This window comes from Festucalex cinctus, chromosome 13, assembly GCF_051991245.1.
Source record: "Festucalex cinctus isolate MCC-2025b chromosome 13, RoL_Fcin_1.0, whole genome shotgun sequence".
NCBI classification, from domain to species: domain Eukaryota; kingdom Metazoa; phylum Chordata; class Actinopteri; order Syngnathiformes; family Syngnathidae; genus Festucalex; species Festucalex cinctus.
Window position 1 is genome coordinate 6,976,381 of NC_135423.1, and position 19,013 is coordinate 6,995,393.

The 19,013-nt window shown below is 42.5% G+C and overlaps 1 protein-coding gene across 2 annotated transcripts in view; it reads right to left on the bottom strand.

Moving 5' to 3' along the window:
• Positions 1 to 18,612, bottom strand: part of LOC144033125 (mediator of RNA polymerase II transcription subunit 13-like) — a 28,355-nt gene extending 9,743 nt beyond the window's left edge. The window contains exons 1-17 of one of the 2 annotated variants that reach the window (XM_077540990.1): positions 17,678 to 18,609; positions 16,209 to 16,443; positions 14,641 to 14,809; positions 10,109 to 10,254; positions 9,833 to 10,030; positions 9,445 to 9,642; positions 9,167 to 9,323; positions 8,985 to 9,092; positions 7,322 to 8,029; positions 6,291 to 6,507; positions 5,055 to 5,085; positions 4,855 to 4,976; positions 4,688 to 4,778; positions 4,417 to 4,613; positions 3,052 to 3,239; positions 1,803 to 2,683; positions 882 to 1,049 (exon numbers count right to left, since the gene is read on the bottom strand). In XM_077540990.1, the coding sequence (XP_077397116.1) occupies positions 882 to 1,049; positions 1,803 to 2,683; positions 3,052 to 3,239; positions 4,417 to 4,613; positions 4,688 to 4,778; positions 4,855 to 4,976; positions 5,055 to 5,085; positions 6,291 to 6,507; positions 7,322 to 8,029; positions 8,985 to 9,092; positions 9,167 to 9,323; positions 9,445 to 9,642; positions 9,833 to 10,030; positions 10,109 to 10,254; positions 14,641 to 14,809; positions 16,209 to 16,443; positions 17,678 to 17,743 (3,880 nt within the window). In that variant the 5' untranslated portion in view covers positions 17,744 to 18,609. Of the gene's footprint in view, positions 1 to 881; positions 1,050 to 1,802; positions 2,684 to 3,051; positions 3,240 to 4,416; positions 4,614 to 4,687; positions 4,779 to 4,854; positions 5,086 to 6,290; positions 6,508 to 7,321; positions 8,030 to 8,984; positions 9,093 to 9,166; positions 9,324 to 9,444; positions 9,643 to 9,832; positions 10,031 to 10,108; positions 10,255 to 14,640; positions 14,810 to 16,208; positions 16,444 to 17,677 lie in introns of both variants that reach the window. The other variant, XM_077540989.1, reaches the window with a different exon arrangement.
• Positions 18,613 to 19,013: the final 401 nt, after the last annotated feature.

Genomic DNA, 19,013 nt, shown 5'->3' on the forward strand with positions numbered 1-19,013 from the left:
TGGATTTTAAACATAGAAGAGCCAAAACATGCCTTGTGAAAATTAAACTGCACTAAAAAACTAGCCACCAGAGGGTGCTAGAAATGCATAAATGGAAATCAACCTGATTTTTTGAACAGATATGCTGCTTTTAATATCGTGACATGACAATATAGTGCAGTTTTAATAATCGCAATATTGCCGTTATCGTTACATCCCTAATTTGTTTATAGTAGGGATGCACAATAATGCTACTTTCAACCAACAACGATAAACCAATAATTTAGTGCCAATGTCGATAAACAATAAGTAAGCCGATAACTGTTTGCAAAATTAACTTGAATGCAAATATACTTTTGACTCCTACTATAAGTCTAACAAATACATTGAAACATTGTGTAAACACATTGCACAATGTTAAAATGTATGTAAGGCACCATGATGCTGAATTTTATTTATATCAGCCACAACCACAACAGATGGACTGACGTGGCATGTCTATTATTATTGCCGGATTTCTTTATTATCTGGTTTATCCGTATGAAATCTAATTGGTTGGCTATATAAATAAAGTTGAGTTGAGCAATTGCCGATAATTATTGGCCACCGACATTATTGTGAATCCCTAGTATATAGTGATTTATTTGATGTACTATTTTACCAGTTCAGTCATTGTTACCAAAGGAAAAACAGATGTTTGCAAAATATCTTATTTTGATTAAACACAGAAAATAATCAGTTCTTCTTTCGTGAAGGACAACAGAAATCAGTGAACAATTACTGTTGATATGCTAAAATCAGAGTTGGACAAATAAAAAAAAAAAAAAAAAAGCTCCAAACGATTATTAAAATAGTTCTAAAGCTATAAATAGCTAATAGCTTGAAAGAGCGCTAATTGGTACCATAAGACCCCCTGCCGGCCATCTTGTGGAACTGCTGCCAGGTGAGCGGTCCTTGCACCCCCCACGAGCGCACGCTTCTCTTCTTCTGAATGGCGTCCTGCAAGACGGGCTGCAGGGACAACAGCACCCGCAGCACATCCTGAGAGAACAGCTTGTTCATGTCCGCCGCTTCACAAGGGGAAGGACACAAACGAGAACTTTCGTCACAAACTTGGAGAGGAAGAAAGATGAGAAAACATGACGGGGATATAACGATATCCAAATATCACAATATGAAGGTCACGATACGATAATTATCACAATATTGTGGGGAGGTTGGCAATACAACAAAGGTCACAATATTGAAAAAAAAAAAAAAAAGAGCTCATACAAAAAAAAAAAAAAAAAAAAAAAAAAACGAACATGCATATAAACAACCTACAATCTCTAATTACACTTATAATTAAGGCAAGCGCAACACAGAGTTCCTCCACGTATTGACCTGACTCATAAGCATATTAAATTCCCCTTCATCTGATCATTAGCGTCGATTTTAAACAGAGAAGGGCTAAAACATGCCTTGTGAAAATTAAACTGCACTAAAAAAGTAGCCACCAGAGGGTGCTAAAAGTGCACAAATGGAAATCAACCTGATTTTTTTTTTTTTTTTTTTTTTTTTTTAACAGATGTACTACTTTTAATATCGTGACATGATGACGACGATATATTGTGGCAGTTTCAATATCGCAATATTTCCGTTATCGTTACATCCCTAAAAGATGGTGGCGGAAGGAAGTAAATGTAAATAAGTAAATAAAGAAAAATAAAAAACTAAATAAAGAATTAAAAGAAAAAAAATTAAAAAATAAAGAAAAATAAAATAAAGAATAAAAAATAAAGGAAAAAAATAAGTAAATCAAAGGAAGGAAATGGAGGTCTTACATTTGCATTTTGGCCACTGATGCAGACAGGTGCTCTTCACCAGTGTTTCATCCACTTTGCCCCCCGACATGTTGTCCATGAACTGCCGGCCGTGCTCCAGCGCCATGTAGCAGTCGTTATAACAGTCCCGCTCCTCCACCCTCACAAAGGAGCTGGGGGCGGAGCCGGCTTTGGGGTACTCCACGCCCGCCATGGGCGCAAACGGGTTGGTGCACTGATCCTGGAGCAGCAGGACCAGCTCGTCGGGCGCCTTCTCCTTGGACTTGCGTTTGGACGACGCACGCAGCTCCTCGAAGCGGCGCTCCGTGTCGCGGGCGGCGTCCGAGCCGCGGCCCACCACGTCCAGCTCGTCCTCCAGGAAGAGCCCGGCCGACTGGCCCAAGCGGCGGTTGGCCACGGCGCTGAAGCCGCACGTGCACGGGTACTGGGCCTCGCCGTGGTCCTTCAGGTACACGCCCACGTCGGCGCCCCGGATGTTCATGTTGCACACGCACACGCAGCAGCTGTCGAAGTTGCAGTCCTTGAAAAGGTTCATGACCGACTCGGACAGGATGAGCGTGACGTAGAGGCTGTGGGCCTCCGGGACCGACGCCACCGTGGCCGGCTCCACCGAGCTGAGCGGCCGGCAGGTGGACGAGGTGGAGGCGGGCGAGTAGAGGTCCGAGTTGTCGTACTTGAGCGAGCCCTGGACGCTGGAGGGCCCGCGGGGCGTTCGGGGCGTGCGCGGCGTGCGGGGGGTGGGCACCGAGAAGCGGGGCGTGGCCGGCGAGGGCAGGATGCCGGCGCCGCTGTTGCTGGGAGGGGCGCTGCCGGACGTGACGGGCGTGTGGGTCTGAGGGGTGTGCGTCTGGACGTCATCGGGATCCACGCTTGGGATGTTGCTTTCGAAAAATGAAATGGCGTTAATATGCCAACGCTATTTCACATACAAGTACTGTGTAGATAAAGCGAGCACATTCTGTCCTTCGATATTGGCTGGACTCCGACCTCGTTTATAGTGGCTTCATCTTTCGCGGCCCCAAAGTAAAACGACTGTTCTTTAACTTAAAAAAAATAAAATAAAAATGCCACGTGACAGTGTAGTCACACCAAATTTAGCATCCCTTTTGTACTTCCGTCTGCCCGCTAACACTTCGAGTTCTGCGTTTGTTTATTCACATATGAATGAACTTGTTGTATATTACATGAACTGCAGTTTTCCAAAATGAACTGATTAGCCAAATAAAGTTGAGTGTGCTGGATTTCTCACCTGTCTTTGGTCACTACTGGCGGCATCAGCTCCATTTTGCCGATGGTCCAGCTGCGCACGTACACGCACTTGTGCTCGGGCAGCTTGATGGGCAACAGACACTGACTGGGCAGCATCTTCAGGGGGGCGTACATGGAGCAGCCGATAAACGGCTGACTCGTCTCCGGCTTGTACACAAACGAAAAGTCCTGCAAGAAAAGAAACAGGCCGCGATTTTATTAAAGACGGCTTCGTGCAGAGCCTGACCGATATGCATTTTTTGAGGCTGATGCCGATTATTGGCAGAAAAAAAAAATACTGATAACCGATTAATCTGCCGATTATTTAAAAATGTACATAAAGCATAAAATGAACCCCTTCCCCAATTCCTTTTCAATGGGTGCCACTTACGCACAAACTTTCGCTATTAAGATTCTCTGCTTTGAATGAAAAGTCCATATCAAAAAATGTCATGAAGTATACAAGGTTATTGTATTGTATAGATTTACGTATGTGTCAATATTAAACCACTTGTTTACAACTGCTGTAAATTAACCTTTGCTTTTGGGAAAAAAGAAAAAAAAAGATCACTGGATGTTTGTATCACTGAATTTTGAGGGAAAAAAAAAGTATCTGAATCCATGAAATATCAACTTTCTAATATAAACTTGAAAGTACAATGACAAAAAATAATAAAGTGAAATAAGAATAGAATAAACTAAAATAATCACAACTGAAAAAAAAAACACTAAGAACAAATATTGACTGTTCCGATTTTACTTTGGCCTTTTGAGGGCAGTGTGGTGCCGTGCATCCAAGGCGTACAGAACAAAGTTTTAAAGTATTAAAATAACTCGTTTTTCACACATTGGAAATAATTTGTGCCTTTGCATAGTGCTATCATCTGTGGGTCTGTGTTCCCACATGGTTTGGGTGTGCATATTTGTTTTGTTTTGTTTTTTAAGGAAAAACACCCCCCAGGTTGATGCTAACTTCCCGTTAGCATTTATTAACTTCCTGTTAGCGCTAGGCTAGCAATGTTTTAAAAACGAAGGATGTTTTGTATTTTAATATACAGTGGATATAATTCTTAATATTTTGTGCTTAGTTTCACAGTTAACTCCAACTGGGGTGTCATGAAACAACTTGGGGACAACTGAATAACATACCCTACACACTTGCAAGTTGCTAATTCTACGCAAGCAAAATGGTGCATTCAGGGTACTTTCATAGCATCTGAAACTTCGCTATTCTTCAATAATATTTTAAGGGGAAAAATAATCGGCCTTTTGGGCCAATTGGCCGATGTTTGAAGGCCAATAATCGGCTGATTTGGCCGACTAGGTCTCGTGTCTTCTGAGCTCAGGCGAGGGGGGCGTGGCCTACCTTGACTTCAGAGGGCTTGGGGCTGCCGAAGCCCTCCTCCACCTCCATCTTGAAGTGGTTGTTGAGCTGGCTGCCGTCCAGCAGGGTGAGGCCCGCCCCCGCTTCCAGGCTGTCCTTGCTGCCAGAGTTCATGGGGGAGTAGCCCTGCTGTTCCAGAGAGGGCGGGGTGGGAAACATCTTGTGCAGGTCGGCCGTGCCTGGCGGAGGGGAAGGAGGGCGTTACTTCCCTTTTGAAAACCACTCCACAACGATGTGATCATGAAAATCTTACTTATACATGACAAGGGGTCCAAAGAGGTGGGCTTCGCTTCTTTCGAGACAAACTTGTCATCTGCACCGGCGCCAGCTCTTTTGGCTCCAGGCTTCGTGAGAAATCGCCACAGATGATTAAGAATGCAACATTTACTGATTCCTTGAAAGGTTGCGAGAATCGCTTACCGCTAACTCATCCTCGTCCGAATTGAAGATTTTATCCAAGTCGCTGAAGGACACGGCCAAGTCGTTCTCATGGATGAGGCTGGTGGAGGCGGCCGGCTTACTGCCTGATGGACCTTGACCTTCTGCGCCACGTTTACGCAAAAGTACAGCGTGAGAGAATGCGCCAACTTTGGATTTGAAAAATGAACCACGGTACTCACCATCAGCTGAAGCCCCCGATCCATCATCCAGCTACGTTTGGAAGAAGAATACAATTTTACAAAAATAAAAATATGCAGAGGTAAAATTTTCAACATCAAATGCGTTCTCAAAGTGTGATATGAACGCAACAAGTAATACTGCCTTTGTTTGGAAAAACCCAACTCGAGCTTTCCAAATTAATCGACATAAACTATTACCAAATTAAGCGACAAATATCTTAATAAATCGTTAAGAGCCACTTTTTAATTTAAAATTGTCCAAATTCTCTGATTTCAGCATATCAAAAAAAAAAAAAAAAAAAAATGGAAAGAAGAGTGATTATATTCTGTGTTAAATCAAAATAAGGCATTTGCAAACATCTGTTTTTACTTTGGAAAACAATGACCAAACCGGTAACAGTACAACATCAACCCCACTTTTCGAAAATCACTACAGTGTTCCCTCGTTTATCGCCGTGTTACGTTCCAAAAATGTTTGATTTTTAATTTAAACAGCAACGTATTTTTTTCCCATTTATTATATAGGTTTTTTCGTTTTGTATGAGTTTTAGTTTATTATGAACACTTTTTCATTGATCATTTATGGGGTTTTTTGACAGTCATTTTTTTCCCCATTAAAAGTATGTTTTGTTTTGTTTTTTAATTTACTCATGCAGCACGGTATATATTCTTTTTATTTATTATCTATGTTTTTTCATTTTGGTATTTTTAGTTTATTATGAATGCTTTCTCATTCATCTTTTTTTTTTCATTTACAGTCACTTTTTCCATTAAAAGTATGCTTTTTGTTTTAAATGTGCTTCTTATACATCACAGTATATATTTTCTATACATCGCCAGAATGCAATGTCGTGGGGCGAGGGGACAGACACCGTTGGAATGGTCTCGTTGAGACAAATCCGCGGATGCCTATATATCCCCGATTGGACGTAGGGTTCGAGAAATACGGCAAATACAAAAAAATAAACCAAAAAGCACCCTGTAAAAATCTGCGACACAATGAGGCCGCAAAAGATTGAACCAACCCGCGATAAACGAGGGAACACTGTATAAGAATACAAACTAGGAAATGACCACCAATCACTGGTTACAATACAGTAATCAGGGGGGAAGAAATGTTTTTGTAATACATTTGAATGCAAAATTAAAATGAATCCGATCAGTCGACTGAATAATCGATTCTAAACATCTTCTATAATGACAGCACTAAAGCCATGCAGACTTGAGGACACCCACCTTGTGTTTCTTGCTCCCGTCCCTCTCCGCTCCAGACTTGTCCCTCTTTTCCTTTAAACTGAACTCCTCGTCCACGTCGTCAAAGGCGTAAGGGTCCGGCTTGTCGTCGTGGTCGCCGTCTGCCGTGGCGCATGACAGGTAGGTGTTTCTCCGCTGGGCGTAGGTCTTCAGCAGGTCCTGGGACACCTTGAGAGGCTGCATGGAGCCTGCCATCAACCTGCAGAAGACATTTGGTTGCATTTATGCTTGCAAACAGAGGTCGGAAGCAATCAAGTACAAATATTTCGTTGAATAGGTTTCCCTGTCCTGTACTGAATATTTATTTATCAGAATACTTTTTATTACTTTTGTTGCATTTTATACCAGTATTACATAAAGGAAACGCTGACAGAGAAAGGAAATAATGTGAATTGTTGTATTCATAACTAGTGATGGGCACCCTTCCTTGAAAGTTTTAACAATACTTGCACAAAAAAAAAAGAAATTAATGAAAGAAATATTTGAACAATAGACTAAAAATAAGTTGAATTATTTAAGAAAGGTCTGTTTTTGTCAATTAATTGACATGTTTACAATTGAATAAAAGAGCAGAAAATGAAATTATTATGGTTGGGTGTTTATCGGGTTAGCGGACGCCTGACTTAGCATTTAAAGTGCACTTACACAGATACACAGAATGCATCATTATTAACATAATTTTGTTATAAGTGGTAATGATTACACATTAAGATTTGTGTTTTTGTTTCTGTTATTCAGTTGTACTACTATAAAAATGCTGATTTAAAAAAATAAATCTCCATGAGCTGGATCTACTTCCTAATTAAGTTTGAAAACCAATGCTCGACCAATTTTAAAGGTGTGTTTAGTGACACTCTTTCAGCTTCAAATTATATGATGTGAGGAGGAAACACTTATACTTAATTACTGGAATGATAAGTTTTCATTTTTAAGTCATTTACCACACATAATTGTACGTCTACTCCTGTACAGAACGTGAGTACTTTCCCCATCTGTGCTGGTAAGTGGCTTACTCTGTAACAGACACGACACCTTCGGCTCCCGCGCCGCCTCCGGAGTCATCTCGCACTTTATCCGCAGGTAGCAGAGGTGTGTGAAAGATGGCCGCCTTCTTCCTGGGCAAGTTGAAATACTTCCACGGGTTGTGTCCGGGGTCGTCGTCGGGGTTGACGGCCGAACCGATAAAGACGGTGGGCTCCGAGGTTTCGTGAAAGGGCGGGGCGAAGGGCAAAGGCGCGGGCGCGCTCTCCGGAGGGGGCTCGTCCGACGACGACGAGCTCTTCGGAGGCGGCAGGCAAGGCTCCACCGACGGCGGGTAAAAGGGCTGATGAACGGGCGTGGAGCTCTTCGGCTCGCCTTCCGCGTGCTCGTCGCAGGGGTGCGGGCTGAGCGGCGGGGGCGGCGGCGAGCCCGCCAGATGGGCGGCGGGGGGGCCGTGGGTGTGCAGCGTGGGCGCTTTGGGGGCGTCGGCGTGGTGCAGGCTGGGGTAGGCGGCGTCCTCGGGCGGCCCTCGCAGGCAAAGCCTCTGCGGCTGAGGCTCCAGCGGCGGCTCGTCGCCGACCGAGTTGCGGTGGTGGAAGGGCGTCTGCGGCCTCTTCTGCTGCTTCTCGCCCTTCTCCGGCTTCTCGGCCAACTTGTGCTTCGGGGCCGGCGGGGTGGGCTGGCCTGACGACGGCGGGTGTCCTGAGCTGGTGTTGGCCCGCTGCTTCGGATTCTTATGTCTAAGGCAGGAGAAACAAATAATCAGAATAAAATAAAGACTTTGTGTGTATTTTTCAATCTTTTTGATCCCTTCTTTCCAACTTGCCACTTATTAACTTGCTTGCATTCATCTTGTCAGGTGGATAATAGGGATGTAACGATAACGGCAATATTGTGATTTCACGATATTAAAACTGCCGCAATATATCGTCGTCATCATGTCGTCATCTGTTAAAACAGCCAGGTTGACTTCCATTTGTGCTGTTCTAGCACCCTCTGGTGGCTATTTTTTTAGTGCAGCTTCATTTTCACAAGGCATGTTTTGGCCCTTCTATGTTTCAAATCCACCTTCTACTATCAAATGGTCGAGGACGAAATTGTTCTGCCTGTCACAATATGACGCAAGCAAAGACAGATGAACAAAGATATATATGTAGTTAAATTAATTGGGTCAGGTTTGATAAAAAAAATAAAATAAATTAAAAAATATATAAATTGAATAATCCATATTGAACAGATTCTTTTTGAGCCTGATAGACTCATAAAACCATGAATCAATTATTTATTCCCACAATTTCATAAGTAAATAATTTTAAATGCTACTTTTTTTAAAATCTGTTTTCTTGAAATGTATTGTTCACATGAATTTATGAATATTTTGTTGCATGAATGATAGACCTGACTGCACTTTAAGGCCATTCGGAATCTTTATCTGCAATTATTGAATTATTTAACTAGTTGCCTCTGCAAAATTTAAGTTGGAATTTGCTTGTGAGGTTTTTAATCATGCCCTTGATCTTTAAGAAGAGTTCATGTTCCATAATTAATACAGATTCAATTGAAGCAGGAAATTAGAATCGCTAACCCAGCCCTAGTAATGATCCAGTTCATCCTGCTGCACCCCTATACGATCTCTCACCGCACTTTGGGTGCAAATCACGTGTCACTATCTGAGGAAATACTTGGTGGGTATACCTTGAACAATTGCAACGTGGCCTGTGGACGGGCTCCATGAAATCCCAGAGCCCCGTTTTGTCCGCCTCCTCCTCACACGTCCCATTGGTCAAGTTTGTAAACTTCCTCCTACCACAGGAAGAAATGACACTGAACAAGAAATTCCGGATTTTTGATTGACAGACGAAATGGATTTCACGTACTTGTTCCCTGTGCGGTTGATGTTATACTCCTGCCAAACGGACTCCACCATGTGGCTGGCCAGCCTGCGTGGGATTTTCCCCCCATGAAGAGTGTTGTTGCAACTGTAGCCGTCGGATGCAGACGACAACTTATGCCACCTCTGTGTCGGCTGATAGTCTACAGTGGATGCAAGACAAACATACAGTCAACTGGTATGGTTGCGACACCTAACTAAATCACATGCAATACTGTATTTGTATTAAAGATATGTAAATTGAGTAAAATCGGTGCGCCATACCGGTCTGAGCTTCCTCCGGTGATGTCGGTGGCGTCAGCGTGACGGAGGACATGGCGGGATCTCTGTGAGCGGCCTGACCCGGCGGCTGAGCGCCGCACATGCTTCCTGAGGTGTTGGATGAGCCTTGAGGGACCAAGGCGGGGACATCCGTCAGGGGGAGGAGCACCAGGCAGGACGGATACACCATCCTCACCCCAGCTGGAAGATGAACACACACGAAAACTCACAAATCAAATGGATGGATGGATGAAATACTTCAAATTAAGGGCTGAACAGTTTATAAAAATCAGATTGTGATTTTCTTTTCAACTGATTCAAGTGCGGTTTTTACATGGAAATTTTTTTAAGTTTATTTTTTTACCAAATACTGAAATTTGTGACGCCTCACCAACAAGGACCTCGACGGCCGCCAGGGAGTCGTCCTCCCAGTCGCCGTCCTCCATCTTTTCCTCCTGGATCTCCTTCGGATTGGGACTGATGGGATAAAACTGTCGCCACTCTTCAATAAGCTTCTGAGTCGGGTGGTCCGACATTTTGAAACCCTGGCCCGTGAGGTTCGCGTTCAAGCCATACGGGCTCAAGATGACTGGAAATAAAAAGCAGGCCGGGCGTGTATACAAAAGAACGATCGTGTGAAAAACGAGCGTGATGCGTGCAGGCCTACCTTGCAAGGGGCTGGAGCTCTGCTGGGCGAGGCTCAGGTGCTCCTCACTCAGCCGCTGCAGAGGCTGGTGTTGTGCAATCTCCACGCTCGTGCACACGTTGCTGTCGCCGTGTACAAAAAATGTGAACGCGCAGGACAGGTGCTCACTGTGACGGGTGGGGTGAGAGACACACACAGCGGCACATTTAAAGTCAGGATTATGTCTTTGAGACGGCACAATGACACTTTGGAACGCGGTGTCAAGTGAATCTCCTGCCTATTTGAAATCCTCAACAAAAGATGACGGATCATATTCTCAACAGTAGTGCTCGACCGATTATAATCGGCTGATTATTCGCCTTTAAACATCGGCCAATTAACGTTATCGAAGAAAGCGAAGTTTCCGACTCTGTTAAAGTACCCTGAATGCACCATTTTGCTTGCATAGCATTAGCAACTAGCAAGTGTGTAGCGTATGTTATTCTGTTGTCCCTAAGCTGTTTAATGACAACGCAGAGTGAATTGTAAAACTAAACACCGATAAGAATTACATCCACTGTATATTTAAATACTTCTGCTACTTTAAATTCTTCCCAATGTGTGAAAAACTAGTTATTTTAATAGCATTAAAGATTTATAATAGAATTAAAGAAGAATTAGAAAAAGAAAGACTGTATAGCCTTCAAAATACTACAATGGCCATCATTATTTTCCATTTCTCGCCACGGCACTCAAATAGTACTTGTTGACATAGTTGCTGTAAAACCACAGTGCACGCTCAGCATTTTCCAACGGCTGACCCTGTTTACTGGCCAGCAAGGGCGAGCGAGCGAGCGACAACAACTGTGTTAGGAGGATCTGAGTCAACTCCCACTGACAGCACGTACAACACATTTATTAGACCACCATGCATGCAATTGAAGCTTTATGCCACAGCTGCACTCAATTAACAGCAACCAAAATGTGTATTCACTAGCACTGCTTGGACAGAAAATAATCAGAAGTAGCTGAATGTTAATTTCAGAAAATGTCAAGTGCTGACTGAAAATGAACGAGATTGCTTCGTGACGATGGATGCGTTCTTCTAAAACAAATCTACTCAATAGTTGAAAATTATTTGCTATTAAGCACAGTTAAGCTAGGATTGAGTCTTTACTGTGCTTACAATGAGTCATATCAGATTGCAATGTCAACTAATTTGAAGTATTTCTTATTAAGAAATACCCTGAATTCTAAAGTGTACAATTTTTGCTTGTGTGTAGTCGAGGCTTGCTGGGCTATCAAACAACTGCCATAAAATGTGAGGACAATGCGCATAAGGGTAAAAGACAAAACGCCTTCAAATTAAATTAAAATCACAATATGCACTTACTGCTATACTAAATATTAGTAGGGATGTAACAATGGCAATATCTTGATATTAAAAATGCCACAATACATTGTCGTCGTCATGTCACGATATAAAAAAAAAAAAAAAAGTCGGGTTGATTTCCATTTGTGCATTTCTAGCACCCTCTGGTGGCTAGTTTTTTTTTGTTTGTTTATTTTAGTGCAGTTTAATTTTCACAAGGCATATTTTGGCCCTTCTATGTTTAAAATCCAGTGTCAATATGTGGAGGAACTCAATGTGTGCATGCATTAGCAAGTAACTGCCTCAATATAGATATATTTAGATCTATTTTTTTTTATATATAATATTTATACTTTTTTTTTTAAGATATGTTTTCATTGCAGTAATGTACAAAAGCACAATATTTGTGTGTGTGGCTTTTTTTTTTTTTTTAACAATATTGTGACTTTTTTTTTTTGTGTATCGCCAACCTCACCACAATATTGTGATAATTGTCATATTCTGACCTTCATGTCGTGATGTTTGGATATTGTTATATCCCTAAATATTAGCCAGAGATGTTTATGACAGTCTTTGTCAGAATGACAAAGAAGCTTCAATCCACTCTGCATGTGCAACAACCACATGAACCCTCTTCCCTAAAAACAAAAAATATTCCTGTTAATAAAATAGTAACAGACTTGGATTTTGGATTGCAGTCAACTTAGGCAGCTGTTCCAAAGCGCCCCCAGGCACCATTTGTCATTCCCACCATGAACGAATGATAATTATCTAAAGAGATGAAAACAGGCTTACCTTGAATACTCGCCGTCTTCATCATTTGAGCGAGTACATTTGTCAAACAACCTCACCAAATAAATATGTAAATCGAATGCACAAAGAAGCCCGGTCAAACGCAAGCATGTGGACTTAAACACATTGGAGTGCTCCAAAGGCATCTAACTTTTGATGGCCTTTCTTTTAATTAGGCCTGGCCCGGATCCAGCTCGACATGTTTCGGCACCGTGCGCAGAAACATATCGAGACAGAAGACGAGGAGGCCCGGGCCTTGCTCAGTGAAGCGCCGCCCGGGCTGCTCTCCAGAAGGCGTGTTGTGTTGCCTTGCGTTACGCACTGGCGCACGTCGGGGGTCACACGTTTCGACAAGTGAGGATTCCGTTCATCGAATATGACAACGTGTGCTGCCCACAATGCAACTCGTGAGATCAAGCAACTTGGAACAGTCAACTTAACTTGGGCATCACAATCTGTTCGATCCATAATAGTGCGACACTTCAAGCACCCCACAAGCGCCGCTTTTCCAGAAGATTCACACTGGGAACAAGCCAAGGATGTCGCAGGGTGGGAAGCACCCCAAAAAGGAGCACGAATGACAACATCTGTCCCTGCTACAGTAAATATATATGTAAATAAATACTGTATGCAAAACAGATGTCAGAAAAGGTCCAGGACTGGTTTCACAACAGACATTTCAAATCCAAACTACATTTTTTTTTCCTATTTAAATGCATAATCGTGATATCAGTAATTTTTGCCTTTATATAGTCCCGGAAGGATTCTTCCATAATCCTCCACAGTCGGCCATCTTGATATTGTCCACATTTAAAATAATAATAAAATAAATAAATAAATAAATAAATAAATAAGTCCCCTCAACAAATCAAAAAATTCACACCGAACCAGGTCAGGTGAGCAGGGTCAATCAGGAACTATCAGGTGCTCAATTTCTCCTGGATCGTACAATTCAGGAAAATGACATTCCCGTTTGGACAAAACTTCAATTAGTAGTTTTTTGTTTTTTTTTCCCTTTGGCTTTTTGCAATACTTAGACAGTTCATACCTTTTTATACAAGCCGAGGTAAAAAAATAAATAAGTTACAACGTGGCATAGTCGATGTCAACGCAGTAATAAAGTGATCATTACAGTACAGATCTTAATAAAAACAACAAAAAATAAAAAAATAATTCCATAAATCTAACACACCCCAAAAAAAAAAAAAAAACATCAATTTTGGCAGAACACGGCAAACTCTGTTACTGCAGTTCTGACATATTTTCCATTTGTTATGGATTTATGGTCTCGAAGAGTTCTCAGACAAACATTTACTCTAATAACTTCACTACTACAATAGAAGTGATCGACTACAATCCATTCTGACTCAAATATACAAATTTGGGTTAAATTGGTCCCACTGTAATTCTCTTAAATATAAAATAAAAAAATCAAATGCCTGACATTCAGCAAAACTAACAAAAAGTGGCCCAACAGAACTCCTAATAATGTAAATGTTGTGCAAATTACCATTAACAAATTAACAAAAATATCCCCTGGGATTAAAATCTAACAAAACTGTGACTGAACATAGCATGAATAAAAGGTGGCAAAAAAAAAACAAAAAAAACTTTGCCTCTAAAAATGTAAATCGCAAACATTATAAATATATTATAAATATACATTATATTTTTGCCAAGCAAAATAAGCTTGTCTATATAAACAGACTTTTGGCATGCCCTTTTACATTATAATGTCACTCCTACACTGAGAAAGCTTTGTGATGTGGCACATCCAGCCCATATTATTATTAAGACGTACGAAGTTTCTTTCATGCACCTCACTTGTAATGTTTATTAACGGCAACTCTTATTGTAAAGTCATATCACCGGATGTAGTCGAGTAAAAGGAAACAAATCGACCTGACGGGAAGAAACCCTGGTGAAGAGTAAAGCATTTAAATAGAGTACAGATTGGATGTAATTTGTTGCAACAGCTTCCTACATGTTCACCATCATGTCTTCAAGTGCTCCGGAGCAGACTACGGTATCCGTTAAAGGGGTTGGAAACAAAAAAAAACATTTATACCATGTCAATGAATCACCAAGCCCTATTTTTTGAGTTCCCAGCTTTTAAGCTCCCTGCTGTACAGATACAGCTTGATTTGAAAATGCAGCAAATCGATGAACGGTGCATCATTCAGAACCAAAAGTGGGCTAATTTATCATTAGCACTTGTTCTGGTTTGTTTACATTGCGAAGAATTTGCCCTAAGGCACGTTTAAGGTGCATGCCTCATTTAAAAGGAGACACAGAAGAGCTTTTGTGAAAATAAATAAAGATACAGCAGAATCTCGTGCTAAGTAAAAGCGACTAGATCGTGAGCGTAAGCAGAGTGACCGTTGACGACGCGCGTCTGTTCCTGTCCTACCTTTTGTTGATGACTTTCTCATCCTTCTGATAGGGCTTGACGAACCACTTGCCGATGCGTACGAAGCCGCGGTTCATGAGGCAGCGCTCCAGCAGGTTGTGGATGGCTTTAAACAGGAGCGTGCGACACTCGTAAGATAGGCCGCTCTCCCACTCGCCGTCCTCCTCACCTGGAAGAGAAACGGAGACAGAGACGTTGGAAAACCGCAAATGCGCAAGCACACATAACACATCCCAACGGGCTTCTTCACATTGTGTGTTTAAGTACGATAGAAGTTGTCAGTCAGGTTTCAGCAGTATGGATGGCGCGAGTGAAATTGAAAATGCCTGAACATTTAGTGTTCACTCAGGTTGATATTATTCTATGGAAACAGACAATTAGTTTATATATAATGCAGTAGTCCCGTGCTATATTACAGTTCAGACTTTGTGGCTAAAGCAATTGGAACACATTTACAATATCTTAATTTGCAGATTACATCCTGGCATCGTACATATATTTATTAGGGTTGCAGCAAGACACAAAATTCACGGTTCGATATTTTTCCATCGAAAAATATGTATTAGTTTTTTAACAGGTATGTTGTCGAATTGCAACTATTTTTTGCGCATTGTTAACCTGTCTGAGCAATTTGACACATGATTTTTCCCTTTCTTTTTTAATGTTTGGGAACAATCAGGGTTACAGGTGTACGGTTGCAGAAATATGCTGAGATTGCATTTTTAAATGTTCTTATCGTGTGGATGTCCCACCGGTGGCAAAAATTCATAGTGTCATCTTAATTTTTTATTTTTTTTTTTAAATGCTGATACTCCAAACCGTTCAAGAACATTTTCAAATGTACTTTGGGTGCACCTTCTTTTTTTAAATGGCGCTTTTGGCAAAATTGCCCCAATGATATGGGGTTAATTTCTAAAGTCAACATAACATATCATAGTTCTTTAATTGATTTGAAGCACTGCTTCATTTTCTGACTTGAGCTACAGAGTGGCGTACTGTAGAGTTTTCATAACCCCTGCGAAAGATGGCAGATGACACTGTATGTCGCTGTAGTAACAAGAAATTAGACTTGATTTTAGTAAAAGTTTTGTAATGGAAATTTGGGTCTACTCTCAAGCTAGAAATGTTTCTGAAAGCCTGTTTTAATCCTCCCCTGGTGTACCTAATGTAGTGGCCTAAATGTAAACTATCCAACTGTGTTGTTTTTGCCTCATTGGTAGAGTGGCTCGTGATCATTTGAACACATATCTGCGCAGACCCCTCCCCAAATAAATCAGTTATGAAACCCCGAAACAGGTCATCTTGAATGGCTCGCCGAAAATCAAATTCCACAAGCGTTTTTGAGGAAAGCTGCTACATACCGGCCTGAATCTCCGGTGGCCGAGAGCCAGCAGATTCCACACAGCTTTTGGACGACTGACTCATAACGCATCAGATGTTGTATAATCCAAATGGCAATGGGGAAAAAAAAAGGGTCTTGCTTTGAAATGGTACATTTAACTAAAATCGCTCCTGTGCCTTTTATTCTACCATTACATTTGAGCCAGATGACCTAAAATCAGACTCACTCAGGAGCTCGTTGTGGATGAGCTCGGCGAAGCTGGGGTCGTCGCCCCACCAGAAGAGCCAGAGCTCCCGGCGGCCGGGCGTGTGGTGCCGCCGCCACACACTCAGCACGTCCGCCGCCATGCACCGGCTGAAGCTGCACAAGATGGGGTCCTCCTCGGTCACGGGGAAGAGGATGGGCGACGAAGTGGGCCCTTCCCACACAAAGCGTCGCCATTTGATCCCGGTCAAATCAGCCTAAAAAAACAAATAAGAAAACAAAAAAGAGAGAGAAGAGAGGAATGACCTGAGGGTGAAGACAAATAATATAATTCTTCATCCCCGACTTCTTATCGTTCCATCTCAAAACACCTGGTTGAGGCAGAAGGCCGCCCACAATTTGACTTTTTTTTCCCCCCATTACTGGGAGTCTTTCCTTGCCTGTGTAGCCTCGTGTTTGATCACAAGTGTGTGGAGTGTGCATAGACCTGCTTCATATGAAAAATTTATGTCTGTTGTTAAAATAAACCATGGATGTTAATAAACCATCCATCACTAGTGTGTGATATTTCAATACAAAATGTTTACCGTATGAAAAAACCCATTGCATGTCAATTTATGTTGTGCATTTTGACGTGAGGTTTTAGGTTAGCGCTAGTGCTACACTCATGTAGCATCCAAGGTGGTAACAACAACAGCCTTTCTATTACATCATCCTCAATCAGGTATAAATCAATCAACCTACACTTAATCCAACTGTTACAAAAGAGTAACACTAACCGCCATCCATTTTCTCTTGCACTTATCCTCATGGGTCTCCGGTGAGATTGCAGGTCAGATATATAAAAATCATTCACACTCACATTTATGGATGATTTAGCATATTCAATTCATCTAACCTGCATGTTTTTAGGAATGTGGGAAGAAGCCGGAGAACATGCACAACCCCACACAAGGAGGCTACATAAACATTAAATTGAATTAACAAGCATACAGTCATAACGAGCAGCTGTGAGTAAAAGTCACAAAATAAACAAACAGCCTTGTTTGGAAAAATGACACACACAATCATAATGATAAATGTGCCAAAGTAGGCAGCGCACACGCGCCCGTCAGGAGAACCTGATTAGTGGGTAAAACATTTAACAGCTGACAGGTTCGTCGAACAAGACATCATGTCTGTAGTACGACTTGATAGCAATTAACGCTAATGTCAGCATATTGTGGTGCACGGCATACGAGCCCATTTCATAAGGCAAGTGGGCACCACTTGGCCCCGCAGTATGTGCTGCTCCTATTATGGAAGTTGGCCGAGATCACGATTTGCAAGTTGCAGGCCCCGATGCCTGCACGGCAGTCTGCAAGTGACGTTACAAAGCTCGGCAGCCTGATTAGCCAAAATGGCTTTCTGTGTGTGGCCTCAGCGGGCGCAGCTAACGATCTAGGCTAGCCACACACACACACACCAACACACACTCACACATAGTCTTACCAGGCAGAAGAGGTTGGAGTGGCAGTCCTCCAAACTGGCCCCGTTTGGTACAAAGCACGAAGTCATCCTTGTCACTGCGTCGTCGGAACCTTGTCCATGGTCTCACGCAACAACTGCTCGCTCGGGGAGTGGGTTTGCGCCTCTACGGCCAGCCGCCGCTAGGACTCAGGCAGACAACTTCCAGCCGGCGCTAGCCGCCGCTAGCCCGAAAGCTAAACCAACCTTAGGGATCGCATCGAGCGGAAAAGACAAGCATCTAGCTAAACGATTCATCAATCCGATTTGAAATGTATTGTCCGGTGGGCTTCCGGCGATCGAGCTGGCGGTGGGGGGCTACATTGCCGTAAATATGAAAATAGCACGAGTTAACATGACCCGGATTGACTTACCGCTGACTAAGTGATATTCGCGGTGCCCAAAAAAAAAACAAAAAAAAAACGGGGGGAGCTCCGAAAGTAAAAAAGAACAACTTCAGTCTCGAAAGCGCTAATGCTAATGGTTGCTAGCCGATCTGAAACAATTTCAAGGCAAAGGAACTCTGTCTGTCTGTCTTGTCTGTCTGTCTCTCCCCTCCCCCTGGTTCTCTGCTAGCCTGCTAGCAGACGAGCTAACATACCAGAGGTCCAACAACGCTAGCCTCCATAAAACAATTAGCTGCGCCGCCCCCCCGTTCCACCAACAAGCACCATGATGCTCCCCGCGCGATCCCCAAAAACGGCCCCCCGAGAAAGGAAGGAAACGGCGAGGCTACTCATCGACTTGCGCGCCCCCCTGCTTCTGCTCCATGGCTCCAGCAGATTTCCATTATTTCAGCTCATGGATTGAATTCTTTAATGGCGGCCAGGAGGACAAGTCTGCCTCTCGGCTCTGATTGGCCATTTGCCGCTTAATGGGGGCGTCATCCGGCTTCAAGTAGCTCCATGACTTCACAGTTTACATGATGAAAGTCCCACTTGCATCTGTCATACTACTGTCAGTGTGCTCACCGCCTCGATGATGTCTCCCGGCCGACACGTTGCTCACTGCAACACGTTTTAATTGTATTGTGTGAATGTGCATGTGCTATTTCACGCAAAAACAAATACTATTTATACAGTCATTCACAGTTTTCGGCCACTCTTGTCAGTCGACTCCACCCGCTCAAACCATTCCAACTTCAACATATTAAAATCAATTCAGGATATGTTGACTACTAGTTTTCGCATTTCAAAGGGTCCTGGAATTCTTCTGCACCTTACACGCCCCCTTTCATTCACAAAGTCAACTAAAAAGTTCCTTCTTATTCTCATTTTAAATTCAAACTATTCCGCTCATTCGGAAAATTAAGATAACAGCA